Source organism: Elephas maximus, chromosome 11 (genome assembly GCF_024166365.1).
Source record: "Elephas maximus indicus isolate mEleMax1 chromosome 11, mEleMax1 primary haplotype, whole genome shotgun sequence".
In the NCBI taxonomy this organism is placed as follows: domain Eukaryota; kingdom Metazoa; phylum Chordata; class Mammalia; order Proboscidea; family Elephantidae; genus Elephas; species Elephas maximus.
Window position 1 is genome coordinate 70,625,911 of NC_064829.1, and position 26,811 is coordinate 70,652,721.

At 36.0% G+C, this 26,811-nt stretch overlaps 1 protein-coding gene across 5 annotated transcripts in view; it reads left to right on the plus strand.

Moving 5' to 3' along the window:
- RELCH (RAB11 binding and LisH domain, coiled-coil and HEAT repeat containing) overlaps positions 1-26,091 on the plus strand; it is a 145,220-nt gene extending 119,129 nt beyond the window's left edge. Inside the window, exons 23-29 of one of the 5 annotated variants that reach the window (XM_049902141.1) lie at positions 3,020-3,102; positions 3,913-3,976; positions 5,341-5,479; positions 9,151-9,267; positions 17,509-17,597; positions 19,832-19,902; positions 24,355-26,091. In XM_049902141.1, the coding sequence (XP_049758098.1) occupies positions 3,020-3,102; positions 3,913-3,976; positions 5,341-5,479; positions 9,151-9,267; positions 17,509-17,597; positions 19,832-19,902; positions 24,355-24,475 (684 nt within the window). In that variant the 3' untranslated portion in view covers positions 24,476-26,091. Of the gene's footprint in view, positions 1-3,019; positions 3,707-3,912; positions 3,977-5,340; positions 5,480-9,150; positions 9,268-17,508; positions 17,598-19,831; positions 19,903-24,354 lie in introns of those variants that run through there. The other 4 variants (XM_049902142.1, XM_049902143.1, XM_049902145.1 and 1 more) reach the window with 4 other exon arrangements.
- Positions 26,092-26,811: the final 720 nt, after the last annotated feature.

A 26,811-nucleotide genomic window follows, 5' to 3' on the forward strand; every position in this document is an offset into this window, starting at 1 on the left:
TAAAGTTACTTTTTTGTCAGTGATCTTTATTATAGCCAAAATTGTATTGCAAGAATAAATATGGTTCATAACATTTCTTTTGATATTGACACTTTAGAATTATGCCTGCTTCCCAAAAGATTAGTTCATTCAGAATAAAATCATAAACCAAAAATATAAACCAAGGCAGTTAAAATAATGTGGAAAAGTACAAAAATAAAAAATAAATTAAAGAAATAAGAATAAATAAAGAAGAAAGTAAGAAATAGATATGCCAGGAAGCTAATAAGAGAGAGTTCCTGAAATTGAACATGTAATTTAACTCTGAATTTTCAAATAGCAGAACATAAAGGAGAAACTCAATCAGTCATATTATTGTCATTGATAAATAAAAGGCAATATAGTATTTTTTGAAGTAGCAAATTAATGATGGGAATTAATTTATATGGGGACATTATCATTTGACTCCTTGTGTAACATAATGAATTTCTGCAAAAGATGCAGAGAAGAGCTTCACATACTTTTTCTTATGTCAACCATGAGGAAATAGAGCATATAACATTAGACCACATCTCAAAAAAGCCTGGACTTGACTGAGTCTGTGTCTTCACTCTACTGCTTGTTAACTGTAAAACCCTAGCCAAGTTACTTGACTTCTCTGAGATTCAATTTTTCTTCATCTGTCAAAATATTGGTAATAATTGTACTTACCTCATCAGGCTGTAAAGATCAAATGATACATTTCATGTAAAGTGTTTAGAAACTAGTAGGTATGTGATAATTGATAGCTTTTAAATCTCTTAGTTTTTTGCCAACTTACTAAAGGAACTGAGCTTAGAAACCCCAGAACAATGAAAAATTAGCTTTTCTCCTAGATTATTCTGGTGTTTTTTGGTTAATTCTTTTAGCCTGAGCAGAGTAGCAGACATTTCAAGATATACTTGACTGACTCAAATTTAAGCTGTCTTATTCATAAAGTGATATACACAGAAGAAAGTGGGTTTTTTTTTTTTTAATCTAGGCTATTAATAAAGAACAACATGTTCAACTACTTTTAACAATATATTTGAACCTCCTTGTCCTCTTTTTTTCCTGACATCTGTAATGTTTAAGGTAATAGCAAAAGATCTCTTGTCATATCATTCCTGCTTAGTTATATTTGGTCCTTTATAAAAATTATTTCAGAGTATCGAAGTGGATTCCAAAGTGAGTTGTTAAATGGTAACCTATTATTGTAAAATTGTTATTGCTGTTGGGTGCCGTCGAGTTGATTCCCACTCATAGCTACCCCATGTGACATAGCAGAACTGCCGCGTAGGGTTTCCTAGAGGCTGTAATCTCTACAGAAGCAGATCAGAGCCGCTGGATAGGTTCGAACTGCCTTCCTTTCAGTTAGCAGCCAAGCACTTAAACATTTCATCACCAAGACTTCATTGCAAAATTAGGACACTTACAAATAAAGCGAGCTATGTTCTTTCTGGTTATGTCGTGTAGGCAGAATGTCTTAACATGCCCACAGTATGGGTTTTTGTAGTAAAAATTCCACGGCATCTTAGATCTCCTGTGAGGACTAGTTGCATTACAAGGTGAACAGTTTGATTAGTGTTTAAGATTAATTCATGCTTATGTTTTAAAATTGAGACTGTAGGATTAGGGAGGGGTTTGCTCTTCTGTATAACTCATAAAATTCACTAATATTTGTTAAAAACAAAGGCATGTTGTTTAAAACTCTCTTGCAACGTAGGGTTGATTGCTGAATGAATTATTTTTATGAGTGGATTATAGAGAAAAATCTAAATTATATTCATTGTATTAATTTTAAAGTGTATTTGTGCTTTTAGAGAAATGTAAAACAAAGAACTATGCATAAAATGTTAACTGTATGGTCCAGTCAAAAACTTAAATGTTAAATAATGTCTTTTCCCATATGTATCACAAATCTTACACTCTTGGGGTAGTCATATTAAGAATAAAACTATCATTTTTTGAGTAGCCCTGGTGGCAGAATGGTTAAGCACTTGGCTACTAACGGAAAGGTCGGGGATTCGAACCCAACAGCGGCTCTACAGCCTGGGAAACCCTGTGGGAGACAATTCTACTCCATCGTTTAGGGTGGCTATGAGTTGAAATCGACTCAACAGCGTACAACATCATTTCTTGAGTGCCTGGTCTTTGTCAGACACAATATTAGCTGCAAGTTAATAGTACAACAGACCTTTAGGGTAGATGATACTATCACCATTTTCAGATGAGGAAACAGAGCCTCAAGAGAGATTATGTAATATACCTAAGGCCACATGGCTAAAAAGTGGAGAGCTGGGACCTGAACCCAGATTTGATTTCCAAGTGTAATATTTTCCACTAGGCTTCATTGTATCTCTGATCCTCAAAAAAGAAAACTATGTGCTTTAAAAGATTGGGAATTTTCCTATGTATAATATAAATTTACTTACTATGGCACATCATAGGCAGTTTTGTGGCAGCTGCTAGCCATTTGAGTTTGTTTATAAAACAGTCCAGTTTGTACCTTGTTGGTCATAATAAAATCACACTAAATTTACTTTGAGAATTTTAACCATAGAACCCAATAGGTGTCTTCTTTTTAGCCTTTTTAGAAAATAATGGAAACCTTGGTGGCGTAGTGGTTAAGAGCTATATCTGCTAACCCAAAGGTCAGCATTCGAACACACCAGGCGCTCCTTGGAAACTATGGGGTAGTTCTACCTTCAATACCTTCTTTTAAATTACATTTTAATTGAATGTGGAAATCATGTAGACAATGACCAAAAGGACAAACTGCCATTGAATTGGTGGCAAACTCTGTTTTTGTAGACTGCTAGACTGTATAAGCTTTATTTTCCTCCTAAGCATTCTCTGCCTTTATAAAGCACTCTAGTAGCAATACTTGCTTAGCTTCTAATTTTGGTTTTGCTTTTGTGTTTTCTCTCTTTCTCTTGGTTGTGCCTCTCTTCTTCCCATGGCACTATGTCTGCTCTTTCCGTGCATCACCTGTGAATCCCCCCCTGCGCTGACCAATCAGCTGTTGGTGAAGGGGGTGAATGAGACTCTGGTAGCTCAGAGGGTTGTTCCTGCTCTCATTACTCTCTCCAGTGACCCTGAAATGTAAGTGTCGTACCTGCCTTTTACGTTCAGCATCCCTTTCAAAATTTGTCTGTCAAGAAATAACCATCAGCTTTTAAATTCAAAATTCTTAAAAATAGTAATACTGGATTACTTGATTTTGAAACTAATCACATTGATTTTAAAACCAATCACGTTAGTATTCATATATCTTTTTCTAAACTCAAAACTCACAGTAAGTGTAATTTGGAGACCATTATTGAAGAAAAAAAAATTGGTATAATATTAGGCTTCAATAAACACTTCCAGAACCTAAAACATGCTGATGGTCTGTTTCTTTCAAGCCAAGAAGGGATGCTCTGCTAATCTCACTAACAGGTTGTACCAGTAAGTGTAGTGGCATGAACCAGAGGCTTAACATTTTAATGTCTCATGTGGGTGACTAAACCAAGGAAGGCCAGTGAGTCTGCCTGCCCATCCTCAGTCACAGCTAACACAGTTCTCATTCCAGTTTACCAAACCATTTTTTATTGCATGTTGACTGGTTTGCAGCTGACTCTTCGAGGCATGAGTGAAGCGTTAGTTGACAAGCGGGTTGCTCCGGCCCTTGTTACCTTGTCCAGTGATCCAGAATTGTGAGTTTCACAGACTGCGACCTTAAGTTATCCTGTCTGTCTTTTTGAGCATTCTTCTTGGTCTGTTTTTTATTTTTTTGTTTATTTTTTAAAATTTTGTCATTGCTAGAGACTAATACAGTATATTTACCTTATACTTACTTTGATACACATTTTAATAATACTCACTTTTCATCTCAAAGAAAGTTTCAGTTTCTTTATTTTTTTATTCAAACAGCTCTGTCAGGATTGCTACAATTCCGGCCTTTGGCACTATTATGGAAACAGTTATTCAAAGAGAGGTAGGAAATAATTGAAATTTATTTATGTCTGTCTACTGCCAAGGCAATGATGATACATTGCCATATAAGTATTGGGGGAAGGAGGGGGCAGGCATCATGTCTTTCATTTTATTTCTTAGTTACGAGCCAGAGGAGAATCTCAATATTTGAAAACATGATAGCCTGACCAAAGTGTTCCATATCCTTAGGAAATCTCTAGTCTTTCTTCTCAATTAGAAAATTAACTGTAGGCTAACCCTCAGATGTTCTATTTTAAGCCCAGCTGGACATTGCAGTTCTAATTCATTCTTTAAACTGGATCTAGTTCAAAAGCCCTCTCTATTCTCCAGGAGATTTTTGGGCGAGTATACATAAATTCCTGATAGCCAGTTTTCATGGAGTAAAGACACAAAACCTATCTCAGTTTCACAAATGGAATGTTAACTGTGTCGTCTTTCATATCAAGCTCTAAAAGTCATCTAGTGTACATCACTGTGAAAAACCCTCTGCTCATGGCTTCAGGGGATCACCAAGTTCTTTCTCCCTAAGATCAGATTTTGGTCCTGAAACTGATTTTATTTCATGTTTCTTAAGTTCTGTCAGCAACATTAACTACAAGACACTTCGCAAAATTAATGTAGAATTTTATTCTTTGTTATCAAATTATACCTGTCCTTATATCAAATAAATCAAGTTTCCTGTTTAATAATAGACATTTGTCTTTACAAAAAGGAAAAACTATTTTATAAAGTTCCTTTGTCATATAGATTTTTACAACACAGAAAGTAAAATTAATTAATACAAAAATTAAACAACTTAGTTATAGAAAGAAATTGTTTTCCATTTTTTCACTTAAATATTTGGCTGGTGAAGCAACATAAAAGTACAACATTCTGCAAAGCTTGCTGTCTTGGCAGAATTTCAACATGTTCTTAAATCCTAAAATAAAAATGTCTTTTAGGGAAATGTGAGTAAGATATAAGTCATTAATGACTCATTGTTTTCAGAAGGTGAATAATCGGGTAACTTACACTGTGCTTTAAGAATTATAATTACGAAATCATCATAAACTTATCTCCTTTTCCCTAAATATTGTGAAACTTTTTCTTTTGTTTTTACGGTTTGTTAGAGAATATTTATATTTTCTAAACCCCTGTCAAAAAAAGCACAAAAAACCTTAAGAATTAACAAGCATACACAAAGATGTAAAAGCTTTTCTGAGCCAGAAGACCAAATAATTACTTAATTCTAAATTTTTAATATCATATTGATACAAATCATTTGAATCCTCTACTGCAAGCCATGTTTAATGTGTATCTTTCTCTTTAACAACTGTACTCATTTTTAATATTTTAAAAAATGACTGTATATTATCCAATTTTAAGTTGCTGGAAAGAGTGAAAATGCAGCTGGCTTCTTTCCTGGAAGATCCTCAGTATCAAGACCAGCATTCTTTGCATACAGAGATCATAAAAACATTTGGTAGAGTTGGGCCTAATGCTGAACCCAGGTTCCGAGATGAGTGTAAGTTGCTTTTTTCTATCTTTTTTTCCTGAATTGTAAGATCCAAGCAAGAAACTTCTTTGAGTATTTGTCAGATGTTAAAGCCTTGCTGCATTTTACCATTTGTATACGGAAAGCTAAAAATTAAACAAGTTGGTTATTGTGAATTGGTCAATATTATCAGTAGATGAATAATATTGTTTCTTATATATGGGGCCCTGCTGGTACAGTGGTTAAGCGTTTGGCTGCTAACCGAAAGGTCAGCAGTTCGAATCCACCAGCTGCTCCTTGGAAGCCCTATGGGGCAATTCTGCTCTGTTCTTTAGGGTTGCTATAAGTCAGAATTGACTGGACGGCAGTGAGTTTGGCTTTTTGGTTTATTCTGTACACTGAACGAATGAACAAATCTGTCTTGGAAGAAGGACAGCCAGAAGTCTCCTTAGAAGCAAGGATGGCGAGACTATATTTCACATACTTTATACACGTTAGCAGGAGGTACCAGTCCCTGGAGAAGTACATCAAGCGTGGTAAAGTAGAGGGTCAGCCAAAAAGGGGAAGACCCTCAACAAGATGGATTGACACAGTAGCTGCAACAATGGGCTCAAGCATAATAATGATTGTGAGCATGGCCCGGGACCAGGCAGGGTTTCATTCTCTTGTATGTAGGGTTGCTATGAGTCGGAACCAACTCGACGACACCTAACAACAACAACAACAAAACATACTGTAAGATATAATGAAAAGAAACTTATAAACACAATTTCAAGTCATTTTTGGAAACACTTTCTTAATATCTATTAATTTGCAGAATACTGTGCTGCATTATATTTAGATTCTATTATCTAATGCTTATTTATAAAGAAATTTTTATTTTTCTAGACATGTTCTTATGAGAAAGATGCATTTTTTCCACTTAGCATGCCATTCAGCTTTTTTTACACCACTTTGTATTTTAATTTGCAGCTAAATGATCTGTGTGGTGATCTTCTAAAGCATATTCTTTCATTTCTGTAATATTTCTTTTGGAACCCTAGTGGTGCGGTGTTTATTGAACTACAGAAACAATCATGAAATTCTTTTTCATTGGGTAAGGAGTGTTGGTAAAATGAGAAGGAGAAAATAACAATATCTGTAATTAGCACCAGGAGAAAGGTGTTTGGTGTTTTAGTTAGCAGTAGGGATAGTGCCACATGGTGTGTGTAATACCAGATTTACAGATATTCACAGGATAAGCTCTGAAGGTGCTTTAATTAACTTTGTTGAGGCTGTAATTGCTCTGAGGCAAGGAGAATAAGACTTGGCTTCTGGATCAAGCGATAGGCTAAATAGGCAATGGGTCTTTGGTATATACCGTGTTGTTAATAAGGAACCCTGGTGGCGCAGTGCTTGAAATGCTCAGCTTCTAAACATAAGGTGGGCGGTTTGAACCTATGAGCTGCTCCACAGGAGAAAGATGTGGCCGTTTGCTTCTGTAAAGATTTACAGCCTTGGAAACCTTACAGGGTCGGTATGAGTCTCAATTGACTTATCGGCAGTGCTTTTGGTTTTAGGTTTTAGTTGAGTTAATACCTCTCGAAGGCATGATCTAACCTTTTCATGTACATATATTATGGTAATCTGGGAAGATTCAGTCTGGATTGTTACAGGCTCTGCTCAAATTATTTTATTATATCTATGGAGTCTTTTGCTCTTAGGAATTCTGAGTCCATAGTTATTTCTCAAATCATATATAGTATAGCTATTTTAATGTGTCTATCTAGGATTTTCAAAAACTTCCAAAAATAATTTTTCTATTTTGACATTTTATTTGACAGTTTGATTTACAGAGTAGACACCTACCTGTTAAATTTGTTGGAGTTGCATCACGAAGAAGAAAGGAATATTCTTCTCATAAGGGTCCCAAAATAACAGTTACAGGTTGCTTGGGAAAAGATTTAGGGTAGAAATTCCTACTGCTTGAGTAGTTCTAGTAAGCCATGTTTCCTCAAGCCTTCTACAACTTTCTGTATGCATACAAATATGTCTTATAGAATCTTTTACATCTGGCACAACTAGGCTTTTTTATTAAGATAAAATTACACTTTTTTTTCTTTTGTACTTAATACCCACTCGACAGCAACAGGTTTCATTATTTTTTTTTTACCCAGTGAAGTGGCTTCCCTTTTACTTTAAAGCTTTACTCCGATGAATATAGTGTCCTATTGTAGTTAGATTAGTGGTGAATAAAATACAACCTGGATCAAAAAGAATGTTGAACCAAACACTTCGTGGGATTTGGTTCCTTGGTTTGGAGGTTTAAGGTCATGGTTTCATGAAACATCCCAGTTAATTGGCCTAATAACATGTTTAGTGCTTCTGTTCTACCTCCTACTTTGTTGCATAGTGCCTGGTGCTTTAAAAGCTTGCAAATGGCCATCCAGTTACAACAGTTGGTCTCTGTTCATGTGGACCAACAGAGAAAGAAAGAAAGTGAGGAATGGGAGGAGGAAGTAGAACGTGTGGCTAATTGACTTCATGAACAAGCGCCTCCTTTAGCCATGAGACCAGAAGAACAGGATGGTACCTGGCTAACATTAATGAACATTTTGATCAAAAATTCTATACAAGAATCCTAATCAAAAGGGGGGAAATATAGAACAGAATTTCAAATTATCATGGAATCCAGACTTTCTGGAACTATGGACCCTAAATGAATGCCCAAAGCTGTTGCCCTGAGATAATCTTTAAACCTTAAACCAAAAATATCCCATGAAGTCATCTTAAAACCAAACAATAGTTTTGCTTAACTAGTAAAAAATCTTTGCCTTGAGCATTATGCTCTGTTAAGAACTATTTATATGGGATCAAATTGACAACAGCAACTCAAAAGATTAGAAAGGAACCTTAGGGGGCAGTGAGTTTATGTTAGTGGGGGAAGAACAACTCAGAAAAGGAGTATGAAAATGGCTGCACATCTGGAAGAGTGGAATCAATATCACTGAATTATACATGTAGAAACTGTTGAATTGGTGTGTGTTCTGTGTATATTCTCAACAACAAAAAGAACGTTGAAAGTTATCCATCCATATTTGTAGATAGTTCCATTTGGGAGTTTAGAGGAAGGACAGAGAATTGCTTAAGTGGCATCATTAGACAGATTTTGAATATTTGTTCTATTTCTTACCCAATGGGGGACACTGGTTCTCTTTGTGGCCTTTCCCCTTTCCTTTAGTCACTGGATTACCTTGTAGACTTGTTTTTATTTCAGGAGTCAGTTGTTTTATCTGGAACACTATTCAGTTGTTTCTCATTTTCAACTTTTTTACTTTGTAAGACTCTTTGAAAATGTTCAGTCATACATTGAAGATTGCCTGAACTGGCAATATTCTATTTCAGATTAGTTTTCTTCTGAGTTCCTTATTTCAGGTTTAAGCCCATATACAAAAAGAGGGGACAAGATTCCCTTTACTTTGGCTGTTCGATCTACCCCAGAATATTTTTGGAAGTTTTCTGAAATCTATTTAGAAGACTAGGTTGTGCGTAATTTTTTATTAATCATCCAGAAAAAAGTATATGACTTGAGGTTTTTTTTAAATCATCTAGAATTGAAATGAAATGTTATAAATTAAAATGTAAATTATTTTAAAACACATGAGTGTTGTGTATGCATGTTAGATAAAAAATGTAACAATTTCTTTTTTTTTTTTTTTCAGTTGTTATACCACATTTGCATAAGTTAGCCTTGGTGAACAACTTACAAATCGTGGATTCTAAAAGACTGGATATTGCTACCCATCTTTTTGAAGCCTACAGTGCACTTTCCTGTTGTTGTATCCTTGCTCATTAATGTGTATCTATATTTATATAACCAATCTTAAATAATGGACTCCGTTGTTAAAGGATGAGAAGTAGAATTTTTGTCTTCAACTTACTTATATAAGGACTGTAGAAAATTGAAAATTTGATTTGCCCCGTCCATTATTCAAACCATCTCATAATTTTAAAAGATAATTTTAAATCCTCTGTGCTTATGTGTCCAATAGTTTTGAAAATATTGATGGAGTACTTAACCTGAATTTTTATCTTTATTAATAATATAACTGGGTAAGAAATGAAGGGCAGAATGAATAATAGCTGAGACTTCTATTAATCACGATGAAGCCCTGTATATGTCCTGGCAGTTAGATTTTTCAGTGAATGCTTAACCATCAGTATCCAATAGAATATTATGAATATCTCTTAGGGGGATATCACTCATTGGAAAAGTATAGGACCAACACGGTTAATCATCTCCAAGGATGGTAGAAAGCTTAGAGATCATCTAGGCCTTATGTCAAACACTGTATTTTATAAATGATTAAACTAAGGCTTCAAGACATTAGGGACTTCTGTTTTTTATAGTTAAAAATAAAACTGTGACTAGAACAAAGAATGTTAGCCATCCAATTAAATACTCTCTTTACAGTCCTATACTATTTCCCTAGTAAAATAAAACTAAGAAGGAAGTAGAGATAAACATAGGCAGTTAACATTATTTCCTTCCCTCCAGCCAGAAGAACTCCAACTTCGAGGCACTCCTCTTAAAAAGCTCAGGAGTTCTAGAAAGGGGAAATAAGAGATTGAAAGAGGAATGAAAGGCTAAATACTCTCATAAAACTATGAAAATACATGCCAGACAATATGAACAGATAATTATGATTATGACAGAAAAAAATAATGATGGAGAGAGGATTCTAGTGATTCTCATGAGAAAATACAGGACAAAGAAAGAGTTTCAAGATTAATATTTATGGTTTCACATTGTTACATACCAGTTTAAAGTAGTATGGAAGCAGACTGACACGTCTTTGTCCTGCAGAGCGGTTAGTAGGTTCAAACCACCAACCTTTCCAGTAACAGCCAAACACTTAACCACTGTGCCACCAGGCTCCTTAATGTGAACAGGCAGTATTAACTAAGGTAAATATGCTACAAAACACCAGTGACACTTTTTGGCACTGGATCTTGACTGAAATATACAAATGGAAGGTTATTTTTTGTTCAGAATAAATCAAATAGAGAGAATAGAAAAGTAGAGGTATATGTTAGAGCTATTTCTCCTTTTGGATATATTAAAACTTGCAGTTGGATCCACGGTTTAGGATTTTATTTTGGGAATCTACTACAATTATGTAATCATATGGATGATATAAGCCATGTTTCTTATAATATAGATTATAAAGTGGACAGAGATGCCATATTTTAATAATTGTGTACCTCAACTGTCCATATAACTTCTATAAGTTTAATTCCACTAAAAGCAGAACTTGTAATCTGATTTTTGCTTTATCTTGTTGGCATTTTCAACTTGGAGAAGATAGAGGAAGCAAAGAAAAAAAAAAGGAACTGATACTCTGAATTATCAAGGAAGAACTCCTTAGTAATGGAGAAGTGACAGGACCCTTGCAAAAAAGTAGTAATGGCATTTTGGAGTTTGTATCTCAAAGAAAGAAAACATGGTATATAGATGTTCCTAGACTTTGTTAAAGTAGGTGTTTTAAACTTAAGTGAAAAGTCATATATAATCCTATACAGCAAAGAGTTTCTGAAACAGTATGCCTCAATGAAAATGGGAAAGCCAAAAGGACAAAATTTTTAGTTCTGTAAAAGCATATTTTCCAAGTGAGAAAGGCAGTGGTTTCTAAAGAAACATAGGCACTTATATAGAAGTAATGATACTGTGTGTTTAAATATGCATAGAATATTACTGGAATAAATACAGTGAAAAATATTTGCACTAATAACAGTAAGGGGAGGAACTGTCTTAACAATGGTCTCTGTTGAAGTACTGAAAGTATTACTTCTACATGAGTCAGAACTTGTACATGAGTCAACAGGGTGTTGTGGCCACAAATAAAATCACATTGTCCACGTCAGTTCTGCTGTTAATTGGACTTTGAGCTGATCAGAACACAAGAGTATTCCTTTCAGCGTTGACATCATATTTTAATAGGAACATAGAAAAACTACAGTATGTAATATTCATCATAATAATAAGCCAGGAAATCATGTTTAAGAAAAGTTTGAAGGCATTTAGCTGTTCATCACCACTCTTATTCAACATCATGCTTGAGGTCCTAGCCAGAGCAATTAGGCAAGGAAAAATAAATAAAGGACATCCAAATTGGTAAGGAAGAAATAAAAATATCCCTGTTTGCAGATGATTTGATCTTACACACAGAAAACCCCAGAGAATCCACAAGAAAACTACTGGAACTAATAGAAGATTTCAGCAAAGTATCAGCATACAAGATAAACATGAAAAATTCAATTGGATTCCTCTACACCAACCAAGAAAACTTCAAAGAGGAAATCACTAAATCGATACCATTTACAATAGCCCCCCAAAAGATAAAAATAGTTGGGGATAAACCTAACCAGAGACGTAAAAGACCTATACAAAAAAAGCTACAAGACACTACTGCAAGAAACTTACATAAGTGGAAAAACATACCTTGCTCATGAATAGGAAGACTCAACATTGTGAAAATGTCATTTCTACCCAAAGCGATCTACAGATACAGTGCAATCCCAATCCAAATTTCAATTACATTTTTTAATGAGATGGAGAAACAAATCATCAACTTCATATGGAAAGGGAAGAGGCCCAGGATAAGTAAAGCATTACTGAAGAAGTGGGAGGCCCCATACTACCTGATTTTAGAACTTATTATACCGCCACAGTAGTCAAAACAGCCTGGTACTGGTACAACAACAGATACATAGACCAATGGAACTGAATTGAGAATCCAGACTTAATTCATCCATCTGTGAGCAGGTGATATTTGACAAAGGTCTAGAGTCCATTATATGGGTAAAAGACCATCAGTTTAACAAATGGTGCTGACATAACTGGATCTCCATCTGCAAAAAAATGAAACAAGACCCATACCTCACAGCATGCACAAAAACTAACTCAAAATGGATCAAAGATTAAATATAAAATCTAAAATGATAAAGGTCATGGAAGAAAAAATACAATGCTAGGAGCCCTAATACATGGCAAAAAAAAAAAAAAAATACAAAACATAACTAATTGCACAAACACCAGAAGAAAAACTAGATAACTGAGGGCTCCTAAAAATCAAACAAGTATGCTCACCTGAAGACTTCACCAAAAGGATGAAAAGACAACCTATAGACTGGGGAAAAAATTTTGGCTACGATATATCCAATCAGGGTCTAATCTCTAAACTCTACAAGATACTGCAAAATTTCAACAACAAAAAAGACAAATAACCCAATTAAAAAATGGGCAAAGGATATGAACAGACACTTCACCAAAGAAGACATTCAGGCAGCTAACCTATGAGGAAATGCTCACATTCATTAGCCATTAGAGAAATGCAGATCAGAACTACAATGAGATACCATCTCACCCCAACAAAGCTAGCATTAATCCAAAAAACACAAAATAATAAATGTTGGAGAGGTTGTGGAGAGACTGGAACATTTATACACAGCTGGTAGGGATGTAAAATGGTACAACCACTCTGGAAATCAATTTGGCACTTGCTCAAAAAGCTAGAAATAGAAGTACCATATGATCCATCAATCTCACTCCTTGGAATATACCCTGGAGAAATAAGAGTTGTCACATGAATAGATATATGCAGACCCATGCTCATTGCAGCACTGTTCACAATAGCAAAAAGATGGAAACAACCTAGGTGCCCATCAATGGACGAATGGATAAACAAGTTATGGTATATTCACACAATAGAATACTATGCAATGATAAAGAACAGCTATGAATCTGTGAAACAACTTGTCATGTGGATGAATCTGGAAGGCATTATGTTGAGTGAAATTAATCAGTTGCAAGAGGACAAATACTGTATGAGACTACTATTATAAGAACTCAAGAAATGGTTTAAACACAGAAAACATGCTTTGATGGTTATGGGGGTGGGGAGGGAGGGAAAGGGGAATTAGTAGACAAGAATTATCTCAGGTGAAGTGAAAGGCATTTTCAATATTGGGGAAGTCAGCACAACTGGACTAAACCAAAAGCTAAGAAGTTTCCTGAACACAACCAAACACTTGGAAGGACAGAGTAGCAGGGGCAGGGGCCTGGGGACCATGGTTTCAGGGGACATGTAGGCCGATTGGCGTAACAAAGTTTATTAAGAAAATGATCTGCATCCCAATTTGGACAGTGGCGTTGTGGGGTCTTAAAAACTAGCAAGTGCCCATCTAAGATGCATCAGTTGGTCCCAACCCACCTGGAGCAGAGGAGAATGAAGAACACCATAGACACAAGGAAAATATTAGCCCAAGAGACAAAAGGGCCACATAAACCAGAGACTGCATCAGCCTGAGACCAGAAGAACTAGATGGTGCCCAGCTACCACGAATGACCACCCTGACAGGGAACACAACAGAGAGTCCCTGACAGAGCAGGAGAAAATTGCAGTGCAGAATTCAAATTCTAGTAAAAAGACGAGACTTAATGGTCTGACTGAGATAGAGGAACCCCAGAAGGCATGGCCCCCGGACATTCTGTTAACCCAGAACTAAAACCATTCCTGAAGCCAACTCTTCAGACAAAGATTAAACTGGACTATAAGACATAAAATGATACTGGTGAAGAGTGTGCTTCTTAGTTCAAGTAGATACCTGAGACTTAGTGGGCAGCGGTGGTTGAATGGACATGAAATCCGGGGTGGAAAGCGGGAGTGTGCTATCACAGTATAGGGAGAGCAACTAGGGTCACATAACAATGGGTGTATAAATTTTTGTATGAGAAGCTAACCTGAGCTGTAAACTTTTATCTAAAGTCCCCTCCAAAAAACAAAAAGTTTGAAGGCATTTAATGTTTAGCCTGGAGAAGAGATGACTTGGGGGTGAAAAGATAATTTGACAGTTATTTTAAAGGTTGTTGTACAGAAGAAAGGTTAGATACATTGTAAAACTAAGTTGCAGCGCTAATGCTAACAAGCAGAAGTTGCAGAGGCCAATTTTTTTTTCCAGAAAAACTTTCTAATTGAGCTATCTAAAAATGCAGTGATCTGTCTTATAAAACTAAATGTCCTATCATTGTTAGCATTCAGAGGCCTTATGGCCATCAATGAAGGATGAGATATAGGTGATTCCTGGTATCGGATAGGACTAAATGGTCTTTAAGTCTCCTTCCAGCTCTTAAGATTCTGTGATCCCATGGGGAAAACAGTAAGTAGAAAGAGAAAAATGGCCTCCCTCTTATCTCCAAATTAGGACACCTTCAGCTTGTCGATCCATGCCCATGTTTCTTTAGATCAGGTTTGTAAATACTAATCCGAAGGTCACTTGCAGTGGTAATTCTTGGTGGCACTTCTCCAAAATCTGCTAAGCAAGGCTGCATAACTATTAGGTTACAGCCCTCTATGGGATTTGGTTCAACCAAATGATACTATATTTTACTGTATGTTACTGTATTTTCTCCGTGGGAGGAAGATGTGGCATTCGGTTTCCATAAAGATTACAGCCTTGGAAACTTTGTGGAGCAGTTCCATTCTTTCATATTGGGTCTCTGTGAGTTAGAATTGACTTGACAGCAACAGGTTTAGTTTTTTATTTAATTCATAACTCACTCATTATAGGGGATTTGTCTATAATTTTTATAACTTTTCAAGGCAATAGTTACATAGTTTTTTTCTTACTAAAACTGATTATAATTAACTTTGCCACTTTTCTTTTCCCCAAGAATATTGATTAAACTCATCTTTATAAGGGAACTCACAGGCATTTTTCATTTTAATATGATATAGTATTCAAACCAAACCCATTGCCAGTCAAGTCTGTTCCGACTCATAGCGACCCTATACGACAGAGTAGAACTGCCCTATAGGGTTTCCAAGGAGCAGCTGGTGGATTCGAACTGCCAGCATTTTGGGTTAGCAGATAAAGCTCTTAACCACTACTCCAGCAAGGGCTAACAACTGATAAGGTGAGAATGTGTCAGAATTGATGTGAATAAACAAGGTGAAAGTTGTTACCTTGAGAAATGCATCCGTTTTCCTGATTCCTTTGAATGTCAAGTTAGTCAACTAAAACTTAAAGATGACCAGTAAGTATAATTAGTATAGTAAACTTAAGTTATTAGAGCAAAGCTCTCTTACTCTGTTCAATCAGGAGGACCAATGATAGGTCAGTTTAGAAGGGTGATATAAGCAAGAAATCAGGAAAATGGTATATAACCAAGATATTTTAATTTAAAATATGTAAGTATATTTTCTTTTACTCATCTTTTGATGTAGGACCGAGAGATTTCTTTTTGTGAGTCTGCTAATTAGAATTAAACATTGTCTTTCTTAGATAAACCACATCCATAATGCAGTTGCCTTTAATTTTCAGTTTAAATTTCTTTCAAGAGGATCCAGTAACGTATTTTATGCCAAATGTAGGATTACCCCGTTTTTTTTTTTAATTTTTCCCATCTTTTATAGTTGTCTCATGCATACGTAATTCAACAGCTTCCTTCAAGCAATTTGTGTTTATCCCTTTTTCCCAGAACTTTCAACTTAGTTCATGGGAATAATAATTCTCTTATATTTCATACTTTATGTTCATTTAAATATTCAATTAAATTACATGATTTAATTTTCACACTCATATGTTTACATAATGATGTTGTTAGGTGCCGTCAAGTCGGCTCCTACTCGGCAACCCTATATACAATGCAGCAAGACACTGCCCGGTCCCGTGCCATCCTCACAATCATTGTTATGCTTGAGCCCATTGTTGCAGCCACTGCATCTCGTCCAGGGTCTTCCTGTTTTTCGCTGGCCTTTTATTTTGCCAAGTATGATGTCCTTCTCCAGGAAATGGCCACTTCTGATAACATGTCCAAAGTGAGACAAAGTCTTGCCATCCTTACTTCTAAGGAGCATTCTGGCTTTACTTCTTCCAAGATTTGTTCGTTCTTCTGGCAAAATACATACTTCAATTACATAATGTTACAGTGGTGAATGAGCTGACCTAAATAGGTTGGTGGGAATAAACCAGTTGGCTCTTGTTAGGTAACTGGCTTCACAGGTGGGAGTCATACTTGAGGGTAGCCAACTGGCTGCAAGTAATCAGCATGCCATAGGCATCATTTAAGAGGGCTGCTTCTAACTGGACTGGACCAAAAGCAAAGAAGTTTCCGGGATAAACTGAATGCTTCAAAGGTCAGCAGAGCAAGGGCAGGGGTTTGGGGACCATGGTTTAAGGGGACTTCTAAGTCAATTGGCAAAATAATTCTATTATGAAAACATTCTGCATCCCACTTTGAAATGTGGCGTCTGGGGTCTTAAATGCTATCAAGCAGCCATCTAAGATGCATCAATTGGTCTCAACCCACCTGGATCAAAGGAGAATGAAGAACACCAAGGTCACACGATAACTAAGAGCCCAAGAGACAGAAAGGGCCACATGAACCAGAGACCTACATCATCCTGAGACCAGAAGTACTAGTTGGTGGCCGGCCACAATCGATGACTGCCCTGACAGGGAGCACAACAGAGAACCCCTGAGGGAGCAGGAGATCAGTGGGATGCAGACCCCGAATTCTCACAAAAAGACCAGACTTAATGGTCTGACTGAGACTAGAGGAATCCCAGCAGTCATGGTCCCCAAACCTTCTGTTGGCCCAGGACAGGAACCATTCCCGAAGACAGCTCATCAGACATGAAAGGGACTGGACAGTGGGTAGGAGAGAGATGCTGATGAAGAGGGAGCTAATTATATCAGGTGGACACTTGAGACTGTGTTGGCATCTCCTGTCTGGAGGCGGGGTGGGAGGATAGAGAGAGTTGGAAGCTGGCAAAATTGTCACGAAAGGAGAGACTGGAAGGGCTGACTCATTAGGGGGAGAGCAAGTGGGAGTAAGGAGTAAGATGTATATAAACTTATATGTGACAGTTTGACTTGATTTGTAAACGTTCACTTGAAGCTCAATAAAAGTTAATAAAAAAAAAGAGGGCTGCTTCTTTATATGTAATTTCTGTTCTGTTGGACATACCAGTTTATTTATCTATTTTTCAAAATTCCCTTAACTACTTTGTCTCAAGTCATTTCAGAAGATTTAATGGTTAATCACTTTTTACCTGGTCTTAGATGTTTACGCACTGACATGGAACACCTTTCTCCAGAACATGAGGTGAGCTACTGTGATTATTCAGCCACTCTGATCACAAGGGGCATGTTCATATCTCTGGACATTTCCTGTACAGACTTGCATCCTTCTTTTTGTGGTGCTTGACTATGATATGCTACACTTAATTTTTTTTAAACAGTTCATTGTCATTTTGTGGGCTTATTTATTGTAAAATCTTAAGAATTTGTATAACTCAGTTTAGTTCTAACACACTGTATTTCACTGAATATTATGAGAATTTAATAAGATAATGCACATGAAGTACTTTGTAACTATAAGGTATTATTTCTGACTGTCAACATAGATTGTTTTCTTTCTCCATTTCCTCCTCTTTCATTCCATTCTATTTCTCTTTCTGCTTCGCTTCCTGTTTTTTGCAAAACCTTGTTTTATCATTTATTTTCTATTTTATATCTTCAACCTATCTTCTATCAGCTTTTCTTCAGCCTATTATAATGCTTCACTCTCTATTAAACAAAAACTTCCTTCATGCCTCACTCGAATCTTTTTCTTCCTGATAGCCTGAACTCACTCTCTCAGCCTTCACGCTGTCTGTTGGTACATCATATTCACTGCCGTCACTATTCCAGTGAACCTCCTGTCCTTAAGATCAATGATGATCCAGTTGTCGCACTGAAAGAATACTTTTCGGACATAGTAGCCCAGGGTCTCTCTGGAGCATTTTCTGTTTCAAAACTCCTGTGGCTGTTGAGACACCTCTCTCTTCTTTTTTCCTACTCTCCAGTCATTTCTTCCCAGGCTCCCCTCCTTTCTCACTTCACCTTTAAATGTTGTTTTCTTTTTTCATTCATTAGAATTACTCTCCGGGAAGGACTTTTGTCTACACTCTAACTTGCCACCTGTATGTTAATGACTCAGTTCTTCAGCTTCTGCCCTGACCTCATTCTTTAGCTCTGGAACTTCATTTCTAACTACCTCTTGTATATTCCACCTGGATGGCCTAAAGGCATCATTTCAAATTCAGCATGGCCAGTCCCCCTGACTAAAATAACCAACCTGTTACTCTGTTTCCCCCATTTTGGCAAATGGCACACAGATTTTTGCCCAAGTTGTATACATGATAGTCAGCCTCGGGTCCTTTACTTAGGCTCTTCCCAGTGCCTGAAACACTCCCTCATCTCCTTCAAGTCTTTGCTTAAGTATCAGCTCCATGAAGCCTACCCTGAATATCCCATGTAAATTGTAACATTCTTTACCTTGACCTTCCTAGTACTCCTTATCTTACTCAATTTTTTTCCAAAACGTTTGTCACCTTCTAAATGTACTATATAATTTACCTATTGTGTTTATTGTCTGTCTGCCTTACAAGAACATAAGTTCCACAAAAAGTCAATGTTGTCTGTTTTGTTTGCTTTATCCTTTGTGTCTAAAAGAATGCCTGGTACATAGTAGGTAGTTGTGCCCTCCATACCCAAATATGGGCCAAAAATTTCAAAAGGGAGGTTCAGTTTCTGGTGTAATTTCCAGCAATTTAAGCAACAGCTTAGATACCTTCATCTCTTCCATCACTCACTCAGTCTCCTGGCAAGAATGGTGTTAACTCTTAGACACCCACTACATGCTCAGCTATGTTTTAGTAGCCACAGATCGATATCTGGGCCCAGCTCTAGACATTAAAACAGAACATCTTGAATTTTGCAACCTGGATTAAGCCAACCAAAACCAAACCCACTGCCATCGAATCAATTCTGACTCATAGCAACCCTGTAGGACAGAGTAGAACTACCCCATAGAGTTTCCAAGGAGCACGTGGCAGATTTGAACTGCCAACCTCTTGGTTAACAGCTGTAGCACTTAACCACTATGCCACTAGGGTTTCCGGATTAAGGCAAAGGGGCATGAAATAAAACATCTTTTACTAGGAATGTATGTGTATGACCTAGTGTGTATATATGCTAAGTATATAGATATATGTGAATTTTGCTTTTAATATTAGATGCTGGGGGAAGCTAAGGGAGAATACGAATCAGATTTAGACAGGTCTGTGAAAAGCAAAATCAGTTGTTCAGTTTTGTGATTGAGATCTTTAGAAGTTATTTCTGTACTTAGTCTAGCAATCTAATGTGAATTCTTGAAACAAAGTAACTGCTTAAACTTTAAGTTTTTAATTAACATTAACTTAAGGGAGTATTAAAAATTAAGTAAAAACTTTAGATTGAACTGTAGAATGTCACTATGTAAACTGTGTTTCACTAAATGAGTTTTCTTTGAATCAGGTTATTTTAAGTTCTATGATAAAAGAATGTGAACAAAAAGTAGAGAACAAGACCGTCCAAGAGCCTCAAGGGTAAGACATTAATTCTTTTTTTAAGGCTTCCAGCTAACATTCACCTATTTGTATTTTCTATAGATAGGTATTTGTATGTAGTCTTTTATTTTGTAGTCATTTATTTGGAAGGCAAGAAAATTATTTAAGTCATTGTTTCTCACATACTGATACATAAAACATCTCTGTATTTACCTAAGATTCTTTCCATTGTGTGATCTTTTTAGAAAGAAAAAAATTGGTTTTTATAAGCAGACTTTTTTCATATTATTTAGATCTTCTATATTTATATTCTTACTCATTTTTTGAAACTTTAATATAGAGAATTTCAAATAAATATTTAAAAAAGTAGAATAATATGAATTGCCATGCCCTCATCACCTAGCTGCAACAATTATCAATTATAGTCAGTTTTATTTCATCCATATCCTACTTGCTTTTCCCTCCCAAATTTTGGTATGTCTCTCTAAAAGGTAATCACTACTTTTAAAAACATAAACACAATATTGTTAAACCAAAATAACAATAACTCTTTAGAATCATCAGCTATCCAACCTATGTTCAAATTTCTAGTTATCTCTTAAATGTCATAAGTGATTTGTTGTTTGTTAGGTTTTTTTTTCTTTATCGCTTATTTCTTTGAATACATTGCAGATGGTCGATATGTCTCTTAAGTCTCTTTTAATCTATACATTCCTGCTTATCTTTTTTTCTCTGTACATACAGTTTACCTTTTGAAAAAACTGGGTCATTTGTCCCATAGCATTTTTTCCTGCGGTCTGAATTTTGCTAATTGCATCCCCCTGTGTTGTCTAATATGCTCCTCTGTATTTCCCACAAATTGGTGGTTGGTTAGGAGCCCTGGTGGCACAGTGGTTAAAGCGCTTGACTGCTAACCAAAAAGGTCAGCGATTGAAACCTATCACCCACTTCACAAGAGAACGATGTGGCAGTCTATTTCTGTAAGGATTTACAGCCTCGGAAGTTCTCTGGGGCAGCTCTACTCTGTCCTATACGGCCACTGTGTGTTGGAATCAACTCAGTGGCAGAGAGTTTGGTTTTTGGGTGGTGGTTGGGTCTAGGTTTAAAGACTTAATCGGATTCAGATTTGGTTGTTTTTGTCTAGCAAGACTGCTTCATGGGAGAAGGTGTGTTTTCATCATGAGACAGATAATGTCTGGTTCCCTCTGTTTGGTGATGTTAGCAGCTGTTAATGATCAATGCCTGGCTCCACTAATTCGTTAGAGGTTACAAGTGATAATACCCTATCATTGTTTCTTCATTTATGAACTCCAGTACTTCTGTAAAGAAAATCTTCCCCATATCTACTTGGCAACAAGTTGATCATAAATTTATATAGTAAGGCAAGATAAATGCTCGATTTTTTCTCTTTATTTATCAGTTTCCAAAATAATTGGTTCACCTTCTGATGGTAAACAGGTGTTTTTGTTTTGTAAGTATCATCATAAACTCATGTATTTAAACACGTTTGATATAATTCAGTGCATTGCCTTTATTATCTTCATTGATGCTCAAATTATCCCACCTTTGGTCAATGCAAGCCTTTTCAAGTTGACTCCTAAATCCTCTTGACACAACCTTTTCTTGCTATCTGGTATGACAAAATCGTAGACATAACTTGTAAAAAATTCCTTTTTTGGGGAAATAAGGGGAAGAGAAGGAGACAGTTATAACTTTGTGTCTGAATTGCTCCTAGTGATTAAAAAAATGACACATTTTCATTTTCAGATTTGTGAAGCTTAGTGACATGGATTTTTTATTTTTTTCAGTTATACTGTAAAAGTAATTTTCAGAAATACTTTCTATTTATTTAGTAAAAGAGTATTCTATAAACCTCAGGTAAAGTAGGGGAAAATATCTCGAATATTATAGTCCGTGTTAATTTTTAACTTATTTCTGTAATAAAAGGGAGCAAAGGGTTGGTTGCACAGTGGTTAAAGTACTCAGCTGCTAACCGAAATGTTGGCGGTTCGAAACCACTAGTGGCTCCATGGTAGAAAGGTGTGGCAGTTGGTTAATCTTTATGGAGGCAGACTGCCACCTCTTTCTCACATGGAGCAGCTGGGGAGTTTGAACTGCCGACCTTTTGGTTAGCAGCTGAGCACTTGGCCACCAGGGCTTCTTAAAGGTAGGTATGCACCAGATATTAAACAACTTTGTATGCTACACTGAGAGATTTTGAACTTTATCCTGTTGGCGAGAGGTGGGCAGACTATTTCCATAAAGATAGTAAATATTGAGGCTTTGCTGACCAGGTGGTCTCTGTCACAACTACTCAACTCTTCTATTTGTAGCAGAGTTGAGCAGCCGTTGACAATGTACAAGCAAATGGGCATGGCTGTGTTCCAGTAAAACTTCATTTACAAAACCAGGCAGAGGGCTAGATTTAACTTACAGCCCTAGTTTACCACAGGGCTTTGAATCAGTTGGATATACTGAATCAGAATCTACACTTAATAAGAATGCCCGGTGATTCTTATGTATAATTTCCTGGGAACTTGTTAGAAATGCAAATTCTCAACAGGGGTTCAACCATAATAAACTAGTTCAAAGCCCTGGTTTGTCAACTCAGGAATTTTGGTTCTCAAACATTAGGGTCATCAGAATCACCTGGAGATTGCTGGACCATATCCCCAGAGTTTTTTGTTCAGAAGGCATGTGGGTGGAGTCTGAGGATTTGCATTTGTAATAAATTCTTGGGTAATGCTGATGAACAATAGACTAGGCAAACTTGAGGCTGGGTGGTGATGGTTGATAGGAAAACAACCATTAGATTGCTAAATTCCTTGAATGCCAAGCACATTATATCTCATGGGTTGTAAGTGGCTATTAAAGAATTTCTAGCTGGAGAAGTAATTACTTCAAAAAGTTAATCTGATAATGCAAGGAGACCAGATCCAAGATTGTTGGAATAATTTGATTATAAAGAATTGGTAATGGAAATAAAAGGAAAAGATAAAGGTGTTTCACAGAATAAAGTCACAGGCTCTGGTGACTGATTGGAAATAGGAGAGGGAGCCATTATATTCACTGTTGGGAAGAGAGGAAAATGGTGGAACCATTGGCAAAATAAAGAAATTTAAATAGGGAGTTATTTCTAAAGTTTGGGTCTAAAAAAAGTTTGAGATGTTGGCTTTATCTAGCAAACAATAGTAATATGGGGCTGGCTCTCAGGAAAGAGATTGTCATTAAATGAATATTTTGGAGTCATGTTTATGTAGGTGACATTTGAAAGTTTGAGAATGGGTAAGCTTTGCAATTGAAGAACCAAAAGCCAAATACTGAACCTTATGGAGAGTTACTTTGTGGGCAGAGAAAAGGCAGCAGGAGGGGAGTAGTCAGAAATGAAGAGAGAGACCAGGTTGATGTACTAGCAGAAGAACAATGAAAAGAAGAGATTCTCAAGGTGGGAAGCATGGTTGGGTTTTTTTTTAACGAATAATTCAGTGCACACACATCTTTAAAGTCCACACAGAACCAGAAGACCTGGGTAGCAGCATACACTTCATGTGTAAATTTAGCCAACACTTGTTGAACTCCTGCAGCTTGACATATTATTCCTGACCTATATAAACAACGCATTATATTTAATCTTCAGGCTATTTTGCAATAGGAATTGCCATCTGTCTTTTGCAGATGAGGAAACTGTCTCAGAGAGGTCTAAAGCATCTTGACCAAACTCACGCAGCTGGGTTCCTGAGTCCAATACAGCACAATTGTTGGGTCTTGAAAAATTGTGCTTGATCAATATTCTGTTCAGTAATGTGCTAAATCAGCAGTCTTAGTAGTCATTTAGATTGCTTTACTCCCTACAAAGCAAGTTAGTCAAAAGAAAGTTACAAGAAGTAGGTTTGAAACTGTTGATTGAGACTAATATAGCTGAAAATTTAGAATGTCTTCCTCTCTCCCAAAAGCAATGTACCATAAAACTGTTAGCATGCCACAAAACTTCACTGTGATTTAATTTACTCATTTATGAAAATAGGGTTAACATCTTCTACAGTTGCTGTAAGAATTAAATGAAGTGGTACCAATAATAACTACTAATACTTGTGTTATGCTACTACATGCCTGGCACTCTGCTAAGCGCTTTATACTTGTTTAATTCTTGCTAGCCCTGTGAGGTAGGTACTAAAATTATCCCCATTTTATAGATGAGGAAACAGATTAAATAATTTGCCCAAGGTCACACATCTGGTAAATGTCAGGGCCAAGGTTCTGCCTAGTTCCAGACTTGGTCTTAACCACTACACCATACTGCTCCCTTTAATATAAATGATGAACACAGAATCTGCCACAAAAAAAATGTCCACTCAACCTTAAATATTAGTTTTCCTTTTGTGACATCAATTCAGAGAATATTTATTAATGATATGCTGCTAAAGAAATGAAATAAAAATGGATATTTTAGCTTTTAATTGCTTTACATGAATTTTAAAATTTCTTTCCTAGCTCAATGTCAATTGCTGCAAGCTTAGTGAGTGAAGATACAAAGACCAAGTTTTTGAACAAAATGGGCCAGTTGACAACATCAGGTGCCATGTTGGCCAATGTGTTTCAGAGAAAGAAGTAAAAGCAGGAAGGAAGCCTCCAGTAAACACTAAGATGGACCTCAAGCAGACTGGTTCCATGTACTTGAAGTACTTGCCTTTTTATTTCTTCTGTTTTATGTTCTTGCATTATAATTTTATCCTAATCTCCAAAGATATTTGCACTGCTATCGATTATTCCTGTATATGTGTTAATTTGGGTTATAACTGTGGTGATAGAAAATGGAGTTGATAGTCTGTACCAAGTCCCTCTTCTGTGTTCTTGTCTTTCAGGATAATTTTATATATATATATATATATAGTGAAGAGTTTTTGTTTTGTTTTGTTTTTATTTTTGGATGGGATATTAGCAAATATCTGTATTATACACTGAGCTATTACAATGGTACTTAAAATAATGTAAATCGGAAGTCATTGTTATAAAGTAATAAAAGTGGAGATTACTTAAGTATTTAAATTATGAAAGAATAATGCAGACTTTTTATTGTTTCTTAACTGACTAGAAAGAGCCACCAGCATTACTCTGTGCCTTTTGGACTTCAGTTTGTGTGTTCTGTAGGATTGTGTGCATTCCTTTCACGCAGTATTTCTTTATGAAGCTGTGATGAATTTGAGTTACAAATCCTACAGCAAATAGATAATGATGAAACTTTCAACATTTCAGAGCTCTCATGAATATTCTTTAAGTGCTATTTAAACCTCCCCAGCACTTACATGCATGTAATGGACTTAACCTGAGGAAAGATCACACATAAACACTGGGAGTGTAACCAAGGTGAATTTTACAAAGTGCTGTGTAGTATATTTAAATGCTCCAGAATAAGTGTAATTGAGAAGAGCTAGTAATTGTGAAAATTTTCCCAAATTGAAATACAGAAGAAAATATGTTTTGAGCCTGAAATTTAACAGTTATTTATGTGAAGTACTTTATTTAAGACATTATTTTCTAATGATTTTAATCTCAGATACTATCTTGCCATTCTGTGTGTTACGGAGAAGTGCTGACAAGTTAAGGACATTGGGAGCTGCTTTTTCCCCCTAAATAAAAATGGCATTGGCTAGATTATTATTGGTTGGTTCCCACATCGGTTGGTTCCCACATCACCCATTAAAGTTGGTAATTATTACCGTGTTTGATATATGTATATTAGTCTTAAGTCAGTGTACAAATTGCACTGGAATTTGACAGTTGTCTATACAGTACTGCAACTTGACATGGAAAACAGTGGTCTTGGAAATGGAAGCAGGGGGTCGACTGACTTGAGAGGTTAATGTGAGGCCTTTTTGAAAGATGAATATTTTGATAAAGAGAATTGTCTATTGAGCACAGTTGATGCACAAAGGTGATTTCTCCTATTTGTTATATAAGCTGGTTTAATACACTTGAAACATAGTTGAATTACATTCACTTCCTGAGAAAGCTCGCTTACTACACACTCAAGCTTATCAAATAATTTTGCCACAGCCAAAGCCATTTAAAAAGTTCATTCTGAAATTACTTCTTTCACCTACAGTAAAATAATTGCTAACTCACTAGTCTTTCTGGAAACTGTTGGATTCTAGGCATTCCTGAGAAATTAAAAGTGGCTACCTTTCATGTCAAAAATGTTGATCTATTATAAATAAAATGTTTTGCATACCTTTTGTTTTGTTTTTGGCTATGTGTTTTATTTTCACTTAAAAATACTATATCCTACATCCATGCAAAAGAAACAAAAGCATAAACTGTATTCACAAAAAGGCACTAATATTTTATTTTAGGCATGTAATCTACATAAACTACTTGATTTGCTTTTATTAAAAAGAGATTGTGTTGCTACATAACTAATACATTCAGAGATAATTTAAAGAAAAATGTTTAAACTCTGATTTGCGTTGCGCTATAAAGATAACTGTTTGTTACTAGATGAACAGATATAATGTATTTTTACTGTAATTCTTGTTCATTAGTGAATCCATGTATTTAAATGCTGATAATTTTTAAAAAGACAACAGAAAGCAAGATACACAGTATATCTCAAATCAATCTCCCTTACCATGCCCTTAAAGATTTTAATATTCTTAAAATTTCACACTTAGTAATACTGATTTTTCTAGTAAAATATGGAATCTTTAAAAAAAGAGAAGACTGACACTAATCACAAGGTTGAATGTGTTCTTCCAAAACAGGCCATAAAACCCATACCCAAAAAAACCAAACCCATTGCCATCGAGTGGATTCCGACTCATAGCGACCTTATAGGACAGAGTAGAACTGCCCCGTAGGGTTTCCAAGGAGCGCCTGGATTCAATGAGCCCATACTCATTCTTTTTACATAGAAGAAAACCTATGGTACAAGTTTAAGGATTCAACTTAACA